We start from the raw sequence: 20,911 nt of genomic DNA, 5'->3' as shown, positions 1-20,911 counted from the left end.
TGAATTTCCTCAATTGCCTGAGGTGGTAAAGGCGCTGCCTTGCCTTACTCACAAGTGCTGAGGCGTGTGATGCCCATGTCATATCCTCGGAGATGTGGACTCCCAGATATTTAAAACAGTTCACCCTATCCACAGGATCCCCATTTATCCTCAATGGAGTGTACGTCCTCGGATGATGTGCCCTCCTAAAGTCCATGATCAGCTCCTTCATTTTTTTGATGTTCAAGAGGAGGCTGTTATCCTGGCACCAGAGTGCTAGACCAGCCACCTCCTCCCGGTAGGCCTTCTCGTCGTTGTCTGAGATCAGGCCCACCACCACAGTGTCATCAGCAAACTTAATTAATGAGTTGGAGCTGAACCTAGCCACACAGTCATGTGTGTACAGGGAGTACAATAAGAGGCTGAGGACGCAACCCTGGGGCGATCCTGTGCTCAGGGTGAGGGACTTCGATGTATTCCCTCCCATCTTGACTACCTGGGGCCTGGCGGTGAGAAAGTCCAGGACCCAGGCACACAGGGAGATGTTGAGCCCCAATTCCATTAGCTTCCCGGCCAGTCTGGTGGGGACTATCATGTTGAAGGCTGAACTGTAGTCTATGAACAGCATCCTCACGTAGCCCCCCTTCTGGCTGTCCAGATGGGAGAGAGCGGTGTGCAAGACCTGGGAGACCGCATCGTCTGTGGATCTGTTCGGACGGTATGCGAACTGCAACGGGTCCATGTTCCGAGGGAGGAAGGCGCAGATGTGTTTCTTCACCAGCCTCTCAAAGCATTTCATGACTACCGAGGTAAGGGCCACCGGACGGTAGTCATTCAGACAGGCTGGGGAGGCATTTTTTGGTACCGGTACAATGATGGATTTTTTGAAGCAGGCAGGGACCATGTTTCGAGCAGTCCTATCAAAATCATTTTTTAATAAAAGTTTCTTATCACTGAAAATCAACATAATTCAACAAGTAGGTCGGGGCATTTTTCTAGCCTGATGAATCCACGAGTAAAAAAGTTTGTGAATTCGGTCGTGAAAGTGGGACAGGCCCTTTATCATTTATGCAATAAACTGCCAAATCCACAATTCTTGTTTTATTTTATATTGCATGTTTCGAGCAGTCCTATCAAAATCATTTTTTAATAAAAGTTTTCTTATCACTGAAAATCAACATAATTCAAAACATTTTTCCATCATTAGCTTCACTTGGTTCTGTAAGGGGACAATTCTGAGCGATGATGATAACTAACAGGATCCTGTCATACACCATTTGAACTGTCTCCATCATTGTTGTTGATCCCATATTTCGAGCCCAATTTGGTTCATGATTTCCACATCCAGCCTATTTCATACCCTACAGCATGGGCTCCCAACATTTTTCGTCCCGTTTACCCCAGGCAACTTTAATAGCACATAACAATATTATCTCACTTATTTATGAACAACTAATGATGAACAGATACGGGTATACCAGAACCAAACACAGCCAGTCAATGAGAAAAACTATGTACAAATCCAGAATCAACAGATTTACCCCCTGGGAAGGCAACATTTATCCCATGGGGGTAAATTTACCCTAGGTTGGGAACAGTTGCCCAACAGATAAAATTCTCCCCTCCCTTGGTGCTGGCTCGAAGGGCCGAATGGCCTACTCCTGCACTTATTGTCTATTGTCTAATCTATCCAATTCCTCTTCAGGATTCTCCTTTAACTACTATCTCATAAGGTTGTCTGTTGATCATATCTTACAATGTCACCTTCTTTGACTTGGCATCAAATTTTGGTTTGAGTGCATTCTCGAAAGCACATTTGCACATTTATCAAAATACATGTATCAATGTAAACTGTCAGATTATCTCACCCATCCAGGATTCCAGATGAGTCATTTAATTCTGCAGCATGATATTCTGCCTGGAGGACCAGTTCTGGAAGCTTCTCATCATGAATACCTGCTGCCAATTCATCCAGTTTGTCTTTTAGCTCTGTAGTTAATGGCTCCAGATGTTCTTGCTTTTTTAGTTCCTGTCAAAAAGAAAAATGTGCTCAACACAAAAAAGAATATAAACAATTTTCAATTTTACCCACTGATTTTATAGGTACTGTAAACATACAGATGTTTCACCTTGAAAATTAAAGCATCTGCCAGGTATAAATCAAATACAGTAGATATGTAAAGAACACATGCATTTTAATGATTTGATAGGACAATCAGCTTACCTAAAACTGCATTGTCAAAGTGAACATTTTGTATTGCTTTATTAAAATATAAATCCTATTATGAGTTCCAACTATTCAATAGGCCAGATTTTGCAAAGATCTGCTCGTATTTCTCTGGGTTAGGTGGAATGAAATTTTCCTATCTGCAGGTAACTGGAAGTTTTGAAGTTGCTAGTGAGTCCAGGAGCAGCTCAAGGAGTCCAGGAACAGAATGCAAAGAATCAGCAACTCCTCACCACTTCATGGAAATCCTTTCAAATAATCTCTGGTAAGTTACAACTGGTACAGGGAGTGTCATTGAAAGTCAGCTTTGTTTTAATCGGGATTATTTGAATATCCTTAAAAAATAGTTATTTCACATTTTTACTTTCAAACTTGTATAAAGTTTGATTAATTTCAATAAGTTTTTGAATATCTAAGTCAGAAGCACTTGGATAGTTCAACTGGGTTGTGATTTACCAACCTGCTGAGTCAGCAGGTGTGGCTTAGCTGGTTGACAAAGGTCACTTTAGCAGTTCTGTGGCAGCGCTTGTATCTCACAATATGAATTAATTGTGACGAGGACTATCTGGTTAACCTCCTGAAATCTAGTTTATATTGTAATATGTAAATCATGGAACTCAGAGATCAGAAATCACTGACAACAATGGAGGCTGCTATCTTAATTCCCCTCCTGTGCTTACGATGTCAGTAACCTAGATGTTACTGCCAGCAGTTTACTGCTTAGCAGTCAATTTGTTCAGGCACTGCAGCTCATTCTGGGACTGGATAGTTGTGACATTTCTCCATTACTTAGGGTGAGGAATCCACCCAAAATCCAGCTCCAGGCCAGAAGTCAGGTGGCATGTGTTGCCATTCTGTTGATTGAGTCAAGGGAACATTCATTTAGAAGGGTCTTGATCAGAAACATCACCCATTTTGTGTCTCCAGAGATGCTGCCTGTCCCGCTGAGTTTTTTTCCAGCTTTTTGTGTCTATTCATGCATTAAATCCGTCAATATGTTTGAAAGCAACTGTTCTAAATATTTTTACAAGATGGTGTTATTTTTTTTTAGATACTGTTTTTATAATATTTAATAGTTTTCAAATTTTTGGCACAGTTTCAGAAATATTGAATATTTGATTAGTTAGGAGGTGTGATCAAGGGACTTGTCAATATTTATTTTTGTCAGTGGGCTGATCCTGGTCACCCTTTCACCTTTCCAAAGCCCCGACATGCTGAAGGCCTCAGCAACAAGAACTGAACCAACTAAAAAGGGGCAGCATACTGGTGCAGTAGGTAATGCTACTCCCTCAGAGCTCGAGTATAGAAGTTGGGAGTCGTGTTGCAGTTGTATAAGACGTTGGTGAGGCCGCATTTTGAGAATTGTGTTCAGTTCTCTGCACCACGTTATAGGAAAGATGTTGACAAGCTGGAAAGGCTACAGAGAAAATTTACGAGGATGTTGCCTTGATGGAGGGTGTGAGCTATAGGGAGAGGTTGAGTAGGCTGGGATGCCATTCCGTGGAGCACAGGATGAGCGGTGATCTTATAGTGGTGTATAAAATCATGAGAGGAATAGATCGGGTAGATGCACAGTGTCTCTTGACAAATTTAATAAAATAATAAAAAGGAACTGGAGATACTGATTTATACCAAAGATTGACAAAAATGTATAGGTGATGCTTTGAGTCGCGACCCAGGTCAGGTATCATGACTGGAGAAAATGGATGGGTGACATTTCGGATCGGGACTCTTCTTCAGTCTGAAAAAGGGTCACGACTCAAAGCATCACCTATACATTTTCTCCAGAAATGGTACTCTTTCATTTTGTGTCTATCTTTGAGGGAATGGAATTGCTGGCATAAACTTGATGGGTTGAATGGCCTCCGATGTCATGAGGAAAATTACGAGTTACCACTTGGAGTATCAACACAGGTAAATCTGTAATTTTATTTGCAAAATTTGCAGAATTAATGAGGCTCATCTCTTACTGCATATGAAATTCCTTCACACTGATAACTTGCATTTCTTATTTTTCTTTTTTCTTTAACTTACATCCAATCCCAATGTGAGAGCTTCCAAATGTGTATTGGCTTCAGCTACAAGGTCATGTCCATCCTTCAGTATGTCTTCAGTGTCCTTTTTTCCATCTTCAACTGCCTGCTTCCTTTTCTGAATGAAGTCAATAAAAAAAAATCTGAATCAACTCCCAAAATAATCACTTGTACCATGAATGTCATTATAAGAGGTCCCCCTCTATCAACTTCCCAATGCTGAGGAGAATGGGATTTTGGAGCTAGAGGAAACAAGCTGTGGCATGGATGCTCCTGCAATCAACTGAACAAAATCCTTTAGCATGCTAAGGATGAATGCATTCATATTCATTTACCCTATAATGTTAGAGACATGGATACATGCCCCATCAAAATCACCAAATCTAAATCGCTGTGTATGTCCGTCCAGTATTCAGGGTTAGTGAACTACATTTTCAATTAAAAAAAATATATAGTTATTTCTTTCTGCCAACTCTCCAGTCTCAAAGAACAACAGTGCTAGAATATAATCTTGTCAGTGGGAATTGCCAGAATTCATCCAAGTATTAACTGGTAACAAAAAGTAGATACTTCTGAAATCATTTGGCTGCATTCAAAATTGGATTTTAGATGGAAACTGAATTATTTTGTTATTCCAATGTAATCTAGGGGCAGGAACTTAAAACATCTCGAAAACCTAAAAGCAAAAATAAAAGTCCAAACTGGTCAATATTTATCAAAGTGGTCACAACAGAGACCTGCATATATTTTCTTCCTTTACAACAGATTGCACAACAGCGATAAAGAAATGGATATCAAATCATCAGGTGCTACTATAGGTGGCTAAAAACCAGGCTAAACTGATGAAAATGAAGATATTTAATGGGGTTGTGAGAAGTACACAAAATTAGAAAGGATTCAGAAAGGAATAGGATTGAAGGATTGAAATAAATGTGTACCTCCAGTGCAGTCATATTTCTTTGATTAACAGCATACAAGTGGTCAGTTTCTTCAATTTTTTCTCGTGCTTCTTTCAACAATTCCTGAGCTTCATCAAATTTTTCTTTGTAATCAGCAATTTTGCCCATAACATCATCCTTAAGATCTTGAGTAGTTTTATGGGGATCACCAAACATCTTTTTCACTTTCTCTAAAAGTGTAATGGCAGCACTGAAATCCAAAACATATGAAGCATAAGAAAGGGACAAGACAGTCCCTCAAACTTGTCTCATTATGATATTATGATCTCTGTGCAACCAAAATATCTCATTTTTCAAACAGTCCTTCTGGAAATGCACATCAGCTGTAAAGGTTGTTTTGCTCAAATTCAGAAATTCCTGGTCTTCCCAATTATTTCCACCTGTAGGTGAGACATGAATAAGGGGACATAACTACCAAATAAGGCGGCAGTCATTTAAATTAAGTGCAAAGAAAATATTCTCTCAGAAGGCAGTGAATGTTTGGAATCCTCTGTCCCGGAGGGTAGTGGAGGTCAGACCATTTGATATATTTAAGATGAAGGTAGATTAATATTTGAAAGATTGAGGAAGTGAGACACAGAAAAGGAGTTTAGGTTGGTATGGATCAGCCACGATCATACTGAATGGTGAGGCAGGCTTAAGGAGCCTGATGGCCTTCTCCTACTTCTAGTTAAATATTTAATAACTCAGGTGGTAGTTGTTGTCCATTGCTCCAAACCTTCTATTTCTACTGCAACGGCCACATCCCCAAATATAGAGGAAGGGCTTACAAGCTGATCAGTCTATCTGCAACGAAAAGCTTCCAAACACTGATCCTTCTGACAACATTCACCTCGCCAAGGAGTATGTCTACTGGAGATGGCCTCAGACTTTGTTAAAGGCTGTTTATAGGAAATGTCAGCAGTGTTGGAAAAGAATAAATGTGATCGCATCGAATGCTACTCCTGTATAACATTAGGGTCAGGGTATTGATACGTGTAGGAAATTTTAACTTCTGATAAGCTGGGTTAGCGAGTGTGTCAGCTATTCATTTGTACCATAACCACCTTTAGTAAGGATCACTGAGTATCCTAAATTGACTGGTATTTCAAAATAATCTGGGAAATTGATCAGGCTGCAATCCTATATCTAAAATCTTACTAATTGCAATTAAGAAGTTCATTCTTGGATAAGGACATCTTGCTAAATAACCATTCCTGTTACTTTACAAATAATTGTCTTATACTGTAATTGGTTATGTCCCAGTGTTTTTGCTTGATCTTTCACTATCCTAGTATGTCTTTTCCTCCTATTTACAACACTTCCCTCAAATTAATTTAATTTACAGCTGATTTTAAACAATTTTCCAATTCATATTTATAATTCATTTAAAAATATATTCTGGGATCTTAGTTCAAATTATCAATAACTAATAGTTGAGCCACAGTAGGCTACACCATAAAAGACAGCACATTAAACACAAGCTGTTATTTTTAAATAAATAGAATCAAAAAGTAGGGAATTATGGTGAATCTACATTGATACATAATTGTATCACATTTGGAGTACTCCATACAAAATATAGAGATACTGAAAATGGGGATGATTTTCAAAGATTATATCATAAATATGAGAAAATACATGTCAGAAGCGGATGAACAGACAGGATTGTCTCTTGAGAATGAAAGCTGAGAGATGTTATGGAAATCGTTAAAATCTTTAAAGTTTAGAAACTGCATAACAAATGACCATCAAAATAAAATAGTCACCAAGAAACCCAACGGGGATTCTGATTCTTTACTCAACGAATGAATGGTGTAAATGTGGAACTTGGTACCCCTGGGAATAGTAAAAGTGAGGGGAGGCAGACGATTCACCAGAGAAAGAACGGAATAAAGACTTCTGCAGATAAATTTAGCTGAGTAGACAGAAGGAGGATTAAATGGAAAATTAACAACAGCATGAACTAGTTCGAGCAAATGGCCTGTTTCTGTGCCAAATATCATGTGTGCTTTGATGAAACCGTGTACATGAACAATATAAAGAGCAAAACTTCATACTCAAGTTCATCATCAGCCACTTCTTCATGCTTATCAAATGATCGCTCTCGCATCTTTGCCATCATATTTTCTACATCCTTCTGTATGTGTTGTATGTTTTTCCCCGAAACGCCATCTTTGATTCTAATGGTTTCATTTAACTTTTTAGATTTGTCTTTTAAATCTGTGAATTGAAAAGGGGAATAAATACTGTAAGGCATGCCTGAGGAAGGGTCCCAACCCAAATCATCACCTATCCTTTTACTCCAGAGATGGTGCCTGACCCGCTGAGTTACTCCAGCACCTTGCATCTATCATTGGTACAAAACAGCATCTGCAGTTCTTTGTTTTGACATCTTCTCCGTAAGACATTAGTTGAAACATTACATGCAGATGCTACAATTTTTCATGAGCATGTGCTTATTACATGCAATAGTATTGAAATAATGGCAGCTAATGTAAATGTGTAAACAAAATCTTACCTATCAATCTTACACAAACTAAGTTATGTGAGATACAGTTTGGAGCTTAGATAAAGTTTTAAGTACTGCATTAAGTTGGCATGTATTATTTTTTATAAAATCAGTAGATAGGTAGAAAGCTTTATGATGCTTTCAAGAGAGAGCTAGATAGGGCTCTTAAAAATAGCGGAGTCAGGGGATATGGGGAGAAGGCAGGAACGGGGTACTGATTGGGGATGATCAGCCATGATCACATTGAATGGCGGTGCTGGCTCGAAGGGCCAAATGGCCTACTCCTGCACCTATTGTCTATTGTCTCTGATCTTATTTGATTGTGCACGCCGGGTTGATTGCATTCATCGAAACTGGGCGGACCACATGAATGTTGCAATCTTCCACCCCTGACAATGACCACCTCTCCTCTACATAGGGCCAAATGGCCTACTCCTGCACCGATTGTCTATTGTAGTTTCTGTCACATTATATCAAGATACAACAATATCAAAATATAAGAGACAAAAAAGTGATGCCTAATACACATGCTTGAAGAAAGCTTTCTGATGCAATGATTCTACATGCCTACCTTGAGAGGCCAGCATAACATATTTGATGGATTTTTCCAACTCCATTGCTCGTTTGAGTGTCTTTTCGGTGTCTTTATCTGTTTGCTCACCATCTGCAGAAACTTTTGATGTCTAATTTGAAATATAAAACATTTCAGTTAAAAATGACTTCACCTACAAAATAAATATCTTAACACTATTTTGTACAGGCACTCATATTCATGTGTTTGAACAATGTAAATTCATTTTCATTTTCATTCATTTTCAGACTCTTGAGAAGACATCATTTTTAGTTTCTTTGGCACAAATCTATAACATTTTATTTTCATTTTGTTAAGGTATTTTGGAAAAATAAATAAAATTCACTGATGCAGAGGGGAAACATTTGTGTCACAATTTTTTTTTTTGTGGCAAATAATAATATGATATGCACTGGCTCTGGATTATTTTATCAGATTAAATTGTAGGTACTGAAATCAGGTTTCCTGCAACAGAAGTTAGACATTCTTTGTTATGTTTAGTGCAAGGTCTACATTACTGTATCTCTTCTGTACCCTGTTCAGTAATTCATCCATCTCTGTGATCAAAGTATCCAGGTTACTATCTGCCAGCTGTAGAAGTCTTTCTGGAGCTCTCTGAGGTGACATTAGGTACTGTGAAGATATGAACAAGTGTTGTCATTACAGGAAATGTACACAATGAGCACTCATGACACCAAAACTACCATATTACAGTTTTTTTGGTTTGAAATTAGATATTAATGGATACATTGCAAGTTGGATTAATTGGACAATATATTCAATCTGTAGATCATTAAACACCTAAACATTTGTAGCACCACATTAATAATGATGAACAATGTCACATTTGTAGGCTGGATGTACCATCTAAAATCATCACCAAGAGACCATGTACACCTGCAATTAGCTGATCCAAATATGAAGAGCTGATCTCACTATCTTTTCCATTCCATTGAGTCAATTGGAAATCTGGATGGTGACACACTTTGTGCAATGAAATGCAGAGCATAACTCCCCTCCTTCCACCCCCTCCCCACCCCACTCACCCACACCAGGATTCTTCTTACAGATTTGATAGGCAGACCTAAGCTTTGTCTATTGTTAATGCTGTGATCCAAGAATCGCCATTAACATTAATAACCTCTCAGACCAGCTGGGCAATCCGAGCAAGATGGTACTTCACTGCCATATTCCCCGTGGACATGGAGAGACTAGAGTGATACATTTGCCCCCTGAATCTGTCAGCTGCTCCCAAACTCACAGCACCTGCATATAAATTCAGGATTTACTTTATTCTGCTTGAATGGAAGTAGGCAGTTCACTTCAGAACAGCTGACCATTGCAGTAAGATTCAGGCCAATATGCATCTTAGTTACTGGCCACAAGTAAAAGAGAAAAGGAATTACTAAATTATAATTTTATGCATTGAAGTCTATGAAACTGTCTGTGGGCTCACAACCCCAATGATAAACTCAACCCTGTAATGGGTTTCTGAACACACATCTATTCAACTCGTAACATTTTCTACTTTTACCTCTGCAATATTGCACTCTCCATTGTTCATCTGCAGCTGTACATCCTTAGCTATGTTACCTATATATTTGACTATTGCAATTCAATTCGTTTAATTTAATTTGAGCAGTTCCTAAACATAATCATCTTACGCTCTGCCTATTTCCTAACCCACACCAACTCTTGGTCAATCATTCTCTACTACTATCAACCTGCAGTGATTCCTGGTTCTAAATTCTCATCCTGTCTTACTTCCCACGACCTGACTCTTGTTTCTCCTTATAACAAACATTGAAAAGGCGCAGTGGAACATTAATTTTTGGGTCCGCTGGACAGATGAGTCAACAAGAGTTTGGGATGTAAAAAGCAAGGGGAGAGTATACTATGGGAATGCAGAGTTTATTCATGTTCATAATAACTCTTGATGTGATGTGATAGTGTGTGTGAGCACAACTGCGTGTAGTAGTTTTCCCGTTTGGCTGCGGCTCGTGGTGATGGACACTATGGGTTTGAGGGGTGGTGTCACTGTTGCCCAGCTAAGTAATTACAGTGTATTCTGTAAATGATAAGCTGTAGCCACTGTACCGAGGTGATGGGGAGAATAAATGGATGGGGTAAACATCATGCAAAGCTGCTTTTCTTTCTGGATAGTACTGAGTTTCGAGCGCTTCTTGGCGCTACATTCATCGAACTAAGTAAGTAGAGTATTCAATTATACTTCGTCCTCCAAGTTGTTTCAGGAGATTTCAAGTCATTCAAATAGGGTGCTCAAACTGTAACCTTCTCTTTAAAATCCCAGTATTTATGTAAGGGGTGTGTAAGTAAAATATCTGGTTAATGGCAACACCAGGAGTTGATGCTGGGGCCTGGCAATGTTAGTACCATTTAATGCTAAAGGAAAATGGTTCATCTCTCAATTTTATGTGATAGTCTTTGCCTGTTGTTTCGATTGACAAGAATGGTATTTGCTGCTTCAGAGCATATTTGAAAGTCATCCAGATACTGCTTAATTCCCTTAGAAATTGTGAATGGAACTCAATATTGTGCAATAATTAGTGAAGATCCCCAGTGCTGACCTGATGATGAAGTAGCTGAAATTGGTTGAAATTATGACACTGTCTTGAGAACTCTTGCAATGGCATCTTGAATGATTGACGTCCAATAAGCACAATCATCTTTCATTGCACGGGGCATGACTAATTATTAGATACCCCTTGATACCCACCCATTGACTTCAGTTTTATCAGTTCGAAAAATCTATTGCTCATCAAAATATATTCACAATTTTTTGGGAACAATAGTAATGTTTGGAACCCAACAATAAACTATAGAAAAATGTTGACTTTTCCAACAATTGCAATACTAGTAAAAGGCGGTATAAATGCACATTAATGTTTTACAACGGGATTTCACATATCTTATTCTTTTTAATTTATTATCATAACTGGAAAGAATAGTTTGAGAGATAAATATGTACTTGCCCTCAATTCTTGAGATGCATTTTCGTGTCCAAAAAGCACCTTATAAGGAGGGGGAAAGGGTCCAGAAAGATTCAGCCTTGTGATCATTTGGTCAAAATGTTCAAGGTCACTCAAAAGAAGTCCGGTGCATTTATCGTCACAAGCTGGCGAAAGATTAATTCAACATCAAGAAATGTAAGAGAATTTTAATGAAAACATTAAAGTCAATCTGTGCTTGCCACAGGAATTTAAAAGTAAAATACTGCAGGATCTGTAAATCTGAAATGAAAGCAAAAATTATAAAAATATATATACTGGAAACTTTCTCTCCAGCTTGAATGAGGCCCTTAATTTTTTGTTGTCATTTGGGGAACTGATCTTTAATCTTTGGACCCTGACAGATCTTCATACCTCTCTGCGAAATCGCTTTTCAATAAAGATCAGTTGGCAGGGATTCTAATCTTGTCGCCCCTGGAGACCTTCCCTTCTAAGACTATTGATTTGCAATACCTCCCCTACCCCGGAAACCCCGTTCATTCCAACTCTACTTTCTTCTTAAAATCTTTCAACAGGTGTACAATGCGTAAGATGTCCATGCTTTGTGGAACTTAGTTTTTCGCCATCATTTCTTGTTCAATCCCTTTCCACTTACATCCACAATATGGTAAACCCTTGTTATAATGGACCATATGGGGGGGGGAGATGTCTGTTATTGCCGATTGTCCATTACAACCGAGTAAGTTATTATCATTGTTGAAAGTTGAAACAAGGAACTGCTGAAGATGGTTAATACGCAAAAGAGACACAAAGTGCCGGAGTAACTCAGGCAGTTCAGGCAGTATCGCTGAAGATCATGGATAGGTGATGTCAGGATACTTCTTCAGATTGATTCAGTCAACTGAGTTACTCCAGCACTTTGTGTAGTTTCACCTTTAAACTAAATACCGATGCCACTGATCTGCACCAGCAAGCCCTTCTTCACGGCTGTTATTGCAGCTCATGTTGAAGTCCTTGGCCATTAGCTCTTTCGCCAATGACAAGATGCACTCAGTCACTGCGAGGCTCCCTCTCTCTAGCTGCTGTTTTTAAGGTGGAGTATGTCGGCGATTCTGGGGAAGATGGAGGAGGAGGTAGCGGGGGTGGCGTGGTGTGGGTAAGAGGCGGAGTGGACAGAGTGATGAGAGAAAGAGAAGGCAGTTGAATGGACAAAGCGAAGGAAGAAGCGGTGGAAGGTCGGGCGGGTGCCCTCGGAAGCCTGCGCTCTGTCCGGGGAGGCGGTGCAAGTTAGGAGTCCATCCACTATAACCGAAATCCATCATAAAAGAGTCTGTTAAAGCAAGGGTTTACTGTACTTCTGTTCCCATCTGTACTTCGATAGATCCCAAGTCCTAATTTCTCATTCTCTTTACCTCCACCCCCAGCAGGCAGACATCAAGATCATAGGCTATAAGGCATTGGAGCAGAATTAGGCCATTAAGCCCATTGAGCCTATTCCCCATTCAATTATGGTTGATCTATTTTCCCCCTCACAACCCTATTCTCTTACCTTCCCCCCCCCCCCCCCCCCCCCCCGTAACCTTTGGGGCCCCTCCCAATCAAGAATCTATCAAACTCCACTTAAAAATTTGCCAATGTTTTGGCTTCCATAGCCATCTGTGGCAATGAATTTCATTGATTCACCACCCTCTGGTTAAAGAGATCGCTCCTCACCTCCATCTAAAGGTATGTCCTTTTATTCTGAGGCTGTGCCTTCTGGTTCTAGACTCCCCCATTACTGGAAACATCCTTTCTACGTCCACTTCATCATGACCTTTCATTGTCCTGTAGGTTTCAATGAGATCCCCCCCTAATTCTTCTAAACTCCAATGAGCCTCCAAACATTCTTTATACATCAACCCAATCATCTCATTTTCAACTCACTCACCAGTTTTCATCCATTACTATCTTCCTCCACCCGATGAAGTTGTTCTCACGTAGCACAAGAGATGCAATGGGAACAAATGTGGATTCTTGCTTGTCTCTATCTTAATCGCATTTGCGGAATATTTATAATAGCACTTTTCAAGCTGTTATTCTAAATGAGTGGTAGCTTATTTGGTAATTTATTTTATTTTGCACATCAAATAGTGATACGTGCCAATAGTTTACTTGGTAATGAAATACAGAATTAGGAGGAATGAAAACACACTGGTGTACATACATTTGATACCTTCCAGATCTATGAACCATCACAATGTGATGCTTAACTTTCACCCACAAATACATTTTCCATTATTTATGCATTAATTTATATTTAGTGTCAATCCTGCAAAAATGTATGGAAGGTCATTAAAATCAAATGAAAATATTTTCATTAAAAATTAAATGAGAGGTGATAGATACATCGATTATAAAAGAGGAATTTGAATGCATTCTGGCAGTATGAAAGTTAACTTTTCCTATCTTCTTACAAACAAATCTTCCCTTGGTGTTTTATCAAATATCCCTTTATTTTCTTGCTATTAGCAGCAATCAGAACGTGCCATTTTCTATTGAAATAATTTTCTGTATTGAATTTTTTTTAAATATTCTATTGGACCATAATGATCAAAAATATGTTACTTCCTTCGTTATTCTTTATGTTGCATCTTTAGTTAGAGGCCGGCAAAGTTAAAGACCTGAAAGGAGCTCAGCACTAGGACAACAGAAGTAGGCCACCAATACATGGTTGGAGACATGGGGAATTTATGATACCAGCACCAGTAGATGGAGGAGAGAAGGGTAGACATGAAATTGATGACACCTGACTGGAAACGGTCCATTGAAATTATGGAGTGATGTGAAATGACAGATAGTCCATATCATGTATATTTCAGAAATTCCATTTTCAGCTGTGGTGCTCAAAAACAAATACGATTGTCAAATTAAGCTTCCAGACATATTGCTCAAAACATGTTAAATAATGTGTGCACTGTATAAAAATAACTTGTCCATCGCCCTACTTTACATACATGTCATGTAATCTCTTGAATTACTTATTACAGGTTGGCTGTTACCCCATGTATACATCCCTCCTGTATCCATGTATCCATCCTTCCTGGCTCCTTTTGCTTGCAGATAGTTCTCTGTTTCTCTCCTACTGTCACCTGTAGTCTGAATAACATCTGACACTATATTCTGATAATCTTTCCTCCTCCCATCTTTAGGATTGCAGAATGTGTTAATAAATACTGTAGTGTTTTGAAATGAGCCAAATCATTCCATGTACACTGTCAAATGTCTCTAATGTGACCAACTTAGAAATAATTGCTGGTATGGTAATATATTCAGCACTTTGCAAGCACCCCAAACACTTTTTAGTGTAAAAATTTAAAAAATACTTTTGTTAAAGAACACCAGACATTTCAAAGCAAATTTAAAGCAATAATTTCAGAGATAGTGACATTCAAATTGAATAATTCATGCGTGATGTAACCTTTTCCCACTCATATCACTTTTTATTAAAATAATTGAATTAATGTCCAACAATTTGTTAGGAAATATATTATAAACCACAGCCCTAGTCAGAAGCCATGCCCATACTCCAACGCAACATTTGCCACAGTGGCAAGAGATCCACATCTTCAACACAGCTCTCAATAAAAGGAGGTGCAAGTCCATAAAATATATTTTTATACTTGCAGGATAATACATATTTAAATAATTTAAATCTGTACCTTGGTTTGTAAACACAAAACCTTTTGTGCCATCGTCAATTTAATCATAAGTTTAAAAATTATTATGGGGAACAAGGAAATGGCAGAAGAGTTGAACAGGTACTTTGGTTCTGTCTTCATTAAGGAAGACACAAACAATCTCCCAGATGTACGAGAGGACAGAGGATCTAGGGAGACAGAGGAACTGAAAGAAATTTGCATTAGGCGAGAAATTGTATTGGGTAAACTAATGGGACTGAAGGCTGATAGCTCCCCAGGGCCTGATAGTCTGCATCCCAGGGTACTCAAGGAGGTGGCTCTAGAAATTGTGGACGCATTGGTGATCATTTTCCAATGTTCTATAGATTTAGGATCAGTTCCTGTGGATTGGAGGGTAGCTAATGTTATCCCATTTATCAAGAAAGGAGAGAGAGAGAAACCAGGGAATTATGGACCAGTTAGCCTGACATCGGTGGTGGGGAAGCTAATTAAAGAGTCAATTATTAAATAAGTAATAACAGCGCATTTGGATAGCAGTAAAAGGATTGGTCCAAGTCAGCATGGATGTATGAAGGGGAAATCCTGCTTGACTAATCTTCTGGAATTTTTTGAGGATGTGACAAGTAAAATGGACGAAGGAGAGCCAGTGGATGTATTGTATCTGGACTTTCAGAAAGCCTTTGATAAGGTCCCACACAGGAGATTAATGGGCTAAATTAGAGCACATGGTATTGGGGGTAGGGTATTGACATGGATGGAGAATTGGTTGGCAGGCAGCAAACAAAGAGTAGGAATAAAGGGGTCCTAATAGAAGGCAGTGGCAAGTGGAGTGCCGCAAGGCTCAGTGCTGGGGCCGCAACTATTTACAATATATATTAATGATTTAGATGATGGGATTAAAAGTAACACTTGCAGATTTGCAGATGACACAAAGCTGGGTGGCAGTGTGAACTGCGAAGAGATGCTAGGAGGTTGCAGGGTGACTTGGACAGGTTGAGTGAGTGGGCAGATGCATGGCAGATACAGTATAATGTAGATAAATGTGAGGTTATCTACTTTGACGGCAAGAACAAGGACGCAGGTTATTATCTCAATGGTGTCAGATTAGGAAAAAGGGAAGTGCAACGAGACCTTGGTGTCCTTGTACACCAGTCACTGAAGGTAAACATGCAGGTACAGCAGGCAGTGAAGAAAGCTAATGGCATGTTGGCCTTCATAACAAGAGGATTTGAGTAAAGGAATAAAGAGGTTCTTCTGCAGTTGTACAGGGCCCTGGTGAGACCACATCTGGAGTGTTGTGTGCAGTTTTGGTCTCCTAATTTGAGGAAGGACATCCTTGCTATTGAGGCAGTGCAGCGTAGGTTCACAATGTTAATCCCCGGGATGGCAGGACTGTCATATGAGGAAAGATTAGAAAGACTTGGCTTGTATTCACTGGATTTTAGAAGGATGAGAGGTGATGGGATCTTATTGAAACGAATAACATTATAAAAGGACTGGACAAGCTAGATGCAGAAAAAATGTTCCCAATGATGACAGTTGAGATGAGATGAGATGACTGAGATGAGAAAAACTTTTTCATCCATAGAGTTGTGAATTTGTGGAATTCTCTGCCATAGTAGAGGTCAATTCACTGGATGAACTTAAGGGGGTTAGATAGAGCTCTAGGGGCTGGCGGAATCATGGGACATAGGGAGAAGGCAGGCACGGGCTACTGATTGTGGTTGATCAGCCATGATCACAATGAATGGCGGTGCAGGCTCGAAGGGCCAATTGGCTTCCTCCTGCAGCTATTTTCTATGCTCATTAGGAACAAGTCACTGAAACAAAGGTTAGGCAATTCAAGCATTATGAAGTCTTCCTTATGTTTTACCACAGAAACCTTCCCTACATCCAGATAAATTAGTATTCAATTACTACAAGGTTAAAAACTTGTCAAAATATGTAACTTTCTCACTGTATGGAAATCAGTTTGCCTATCACAGTAATGAAACATAATTATCCCGGGGTGTTACATTTCTGGAATACTCATGAATTTCTGCTTGAAGCCTGTCACTAACAATGAAGGCAGCAGATACACGCAGAAAAAAATGCTGAATAAATGTACAAAAATGAAGACATTTATTTTATTATTGGGTAAATGTTAATTTGCAGTGGCATTAATGAGATGGTGAAAGTAAACCTTTTTACAGGAAAGTGTCATTCATAAGGCTTTCCATACATTCAAGAAGTATGAACATGGGCAGATGGGACTAGTGTAGATGGGGGCATCTTGGTGACTAGTGTAGATGGAGCAACATGAGCACATTGGGCCAAAGGACCTGTTTCCATGCTGTATGTATCTACTGATGCATTAAACAAACATTTATTGTTATCATAAAAAAAAGAATTTCCCGCCATGTGACGATAAAATTTGTCAACACCTTGACGTTTCACAATCGGTTTATCGTGTTATAGGTAGTAATATTAATTTATGGATCAGTCTTTCACCTTTTGTTCCATGAAAAACATGAAACAAATCTTGAATTAAGAGAAAATTTTATTGATTAGCATGGCCTAGGTTAAAAGATGAAGCTTTATGTCTCTGTAATGCTATTTTATAAATAATAGCGGTGGTGATAAGGGGTGATTTAATTAAGCTGAAATGTAGCAATAAATGGTCCTGTAAAGGATTTCAATCAGCTTAGTAATAATAAATAAGTGTGAGTCTGGTGGTCACGTACAGAATTCTTAAAATCAACTAACATTTTATTTTACATATAAGGGCAAATCTAGAAATTTTAGGACCTTTCTTTATTTCTCTAGCTCTATGCCTGTCGTTTCCATTTTTGGTGGAGCTTGTTGACAGTACAGATATTTCAAATGTTCAATCTATTGAAAAGCAAAATGTTAATTTGAAAGTTTTTTTTTTAAATCTATGAAAATACAAACCAAAATTATATCCAGAAAATCTTCTAGCCTTAAATTATTCTTCATGAATAAGGCTCATTAGACGTAATTTGTTTAAATGGAGCAGATTACTGCATATATTGAAAAAAAAAAGATTCTTGTTTTTCAAATTCCTTCAGATCTCTCTCTCTATCTTTTTTTTCAAATGCCTTCAGATAACTCTCTCTCTTAAACAATCCTGATTTTAATAATTCCACTCTCAGTAAGCTTGCTTTCAGCTGTCACAGTCATATACCTTCCATCTGTCATATAGAAGAATGTTAGCCCACACCGTTCTAATAATGTTAAGATACGTACAGATGCACTCCATGCCTTCACGTGCATGCCACTCCATGCATTTATCGCAGGTCCAGCCCCTCATTCCAGGTCGGCAATTACACTGACCCGTGACTTTGTCACATGGTGCAGGTAACGAACCAATAGGATCACACTCACATTGTATGCAACCTCTTCCTTCAATTCGTGGATTACCATAGTAACCAGGTGCACACCTAAAAACGGCAAAAACAGTTATAGTCAACTCGTTACTAAGCATAAATTGTCATTTCTTTGAGGGATCTTTGAGCTTGAGTTTGATTTTAGCTTATTGTCACGTGTACCGAGGTACAATGAAAAGCTTTTGTTGCGTGCTAACCAGTTAGTGGAAAAACAATACATGATTACAAACATGCCATCCACGATGTACAGGTCCATGATAAAGGCAATAATGTATATAACGTTTAGTGCAAGATAAAGAAAATGCCAGTAAAGTCTGATCAAAGATAGTCTGAGGGTCTCCAATGAGGTAGATAGTTGTTCAGGACTGCTCTCTAGTTGTTGGTAGGATGGTTCTGTTGCCTTGAGGGTTCGATCTAGGATTGTATTTATATTGCACATAAAAGAAAGATGATTTGTTTTATTTGTTCACAGGATATGAATATCTCCCATATCTCCTGGGATCAAAGGTATTTACATATTGTTTTTAATATGTTTTTACTTTCTCCAGTGTGAATGAAGATGCAAAATTGTTAACAATTCTGCTATTTCATTATTCCCAATCTTTAATTTTTTAATCTCAGCTTCTAAGGGATCAATATCTACCTGTGTTTTTTTTTCCCTTTTTATAATACACGCAAAGGTTCTTGTAATCTATTTTTATAATCCTTGTTAAAACAAATGGCTGAAGCTTCTACTGGTGCATGATATTCCCTGTTAAGCTTGTACCTTTGTCAACCTTGGTGTCTCCATGCAGCACAGAGCCTGTGGCTACAGTTAGCTGATGTATGTTCAGGAAGATTGGTTTCAGTTAATACCGTCTCCACTTCAATGGCAGAACTACTATGCCAGGATGTAAAATATACTAGGACAGGTACATGGATAGGAAAGGCTTAGAGGTATATGGGCCAAATGCGGGCAAATAGGGCTAGCTTGGACGGGGTATCTTGGTCATTTATATTTCTATTCTTCTTATCAAATTCGATAATCTTACATTTCCCCACATAATGTTCTTTCTGCCATAGTTTGTCTATTCATGTAACCTGTTTATTTTTCACTTAAAACACTATGAGTTTTTCCAAACAATATAAACTTCAAATTTCAATACACCTGGTCTTTTCTCTAAAGATTAATAGGTGTAGACCTCAACATTGATTCATGTGTATTTCTACTTGTTACATTTTGCAAACCTGAAAATAAATTGTTCACCCCTACTTTCTTTTCAGTCAGTAAACCGATTCCCTAACTATGTTAACATCTCACCCTTAATACCCGAACCCATATGACTGCTTCATAGCTGTTTTTCATAATCCAAACACACTGCATCTATTAGTTCCCAAGTTTAACATTTCTAATTACATTCTCAAAGAACTCTGCTAAATTTGTTGAATAATATTTTGCTTCATAAATTTGTTAACTCTGCCAGATAATATTTTCTAAGCGTCCTATTACGATTTTAAAGAAGGATCACACCATTTTCTAAAAGACATATTTTGTTCAAAGGCCTATTACCATGCGTTCATTCTTTTCCCATTCTTGAACTTCGGAAGCTTTGCAGTGCACTGGAACCTTCCCAGAATATAGCTTCATATAAAGGATATTGGGATGAGGATAGGTGATTGTGAGTGGGATATTTGTTATACTGATTGTATTGGGAAGGGTGATTATAGGGTGATGGATTGTATATATGACTAAGATACTGTATAGTATATGAGGGTTTTTTCGTTTTTTTTTCTTTTTTTCTCTCTTTTTTGTATGGCTTTGTAAATATTTGATTAGTGTATAAATGTAAATAATTTGGTGTACATATAGCTGCTGGTGTACATATGGTGTACATATAGCTGCTAAATTTGTATGATAATTATAAGCAGTTGAATAAGGGGTGGGAATTAATAGGCTTTGGCTTCTTCCTGCTCCTTTTCGGACACATACGATTTCATTTATTTATAGATATTGTTTATGACACTTTATAAATATTCTTGTTTTGTTTTTTGTATACTGTTTCACACTTGCTTTTCATTTTTTCTGTTCGAAATAAAGAATTAAATTAAAAAAATACTATAATTTAAAATTATGTATACTTAAATGTTAGGTATACTTAAATGTACAACACCATAGAATTATTTCTTGTACTGTAACTTTTTAACTATGATGTTTTCAATAATTAGCATATTTATTTTTAGATTATTCATGAATATGGAAATAATCTAAATAGCCTTTACCTGTCACAGTGCTGCCCCTCATATCCTTCTTGACATGCGTTACAGCGATAAGTGTTATGCCCTTCCATAGTACAGGTGGGACTGAAGCTAAAAATAATTAAATACAAATAGTTAATGGTAACTAAATAGTTTAAAACAATTGTGCAGTTATTTTCAGCAATGGCAATAATGCTAAATAATTGAGTGATCACACATATATTACATAATGTTCATATTTTTCTTCGGCTGGGTTCAACTAAAGTTATTCCATCATAATGCAGAAATGACCTTTCCCTTATAACATCAGAAATATCAACATGGGTCCTCAAAACAAGTGAAGGTTTCAAGACAAGTCATATTCCAGAGGGGCATTCTGGCCAA

At 38.2% G+C, this 20,911-nt stretch overlaps 1 protein-coding gene across 7 annotated transcripts in view; it reads right to left on the bottom strand.

Moving 5' to 3' along the window:
* The window catches only part of lama2 (laminin subunit alpha 2), a 342,464-nt gene that overhangs the window by 65,488 nt on the left and 256,065 nt on the right, over window positions 1–20,911 (bottom strand). For 4 of the 7 annotated variants that reach the window (XM_033021242.1, XM_033021246.1, XM_033021248.1 and 1 more), the window contains 9 exons: window positions 20,552–20,638; window positions 18,153–18,346; window positions 11,254–11,396; window positions 8,795–8,893; window positions 8,261–8,372; window positions 7,238–7,400; window positions 5,178–5,388; window positions 4,241–4,357; window positions 1,848–2,008 (listed from right to left, as the gene is read on the bottom strand). In XM_033021242.1, coding sequence (XP_032877133.1) covers window positions 1,848–2,008; window positions 4,241–4,357; window positions 5,178–5,388; window positions 7,238–7,400; window positions 8,261–8,372; window positions 8,795–8,893; window positions 11,254–11,396; window positions 18,153–18,346; window positions 20,552–20,638 — 1,287 coding nt within the window. The remainder of the gene's footprint in view (window positions 1–1,847; window positions 2,009–4,240; window positions 4,358–5,177; window positions 5,389–7,237; window positions 7,401–8,260; window positions 8,373–8,794; window positions 8,894–11,253; window positions 11,397–18,152; window positions 18,347–20,551; window positions 20,639–20,911) is intronic. The other 3 variants (XM_033021244.1, XM_033021247.1, XM_033021245.1) reach the window with 1 other exon arrangement.

Source organism: Amblyraja radiata, chromosome 5 (assembly GCF_010909765.2).
Source record: "Amblyraja radiata isolate CabotCenter1 chromosome 5, sAmbRad1.1.pri, whole genome shotgun sequence".
Lineage (NCBI taxonomy): Eukaryota > Metazoa > Chordata > Chondrichthyes > Rajiformes > Rajidae > Amblyraja > Amblyraja radiata.
This window is presented reverse-complemented; position numbering and strand designations above follow the sequence as displayed.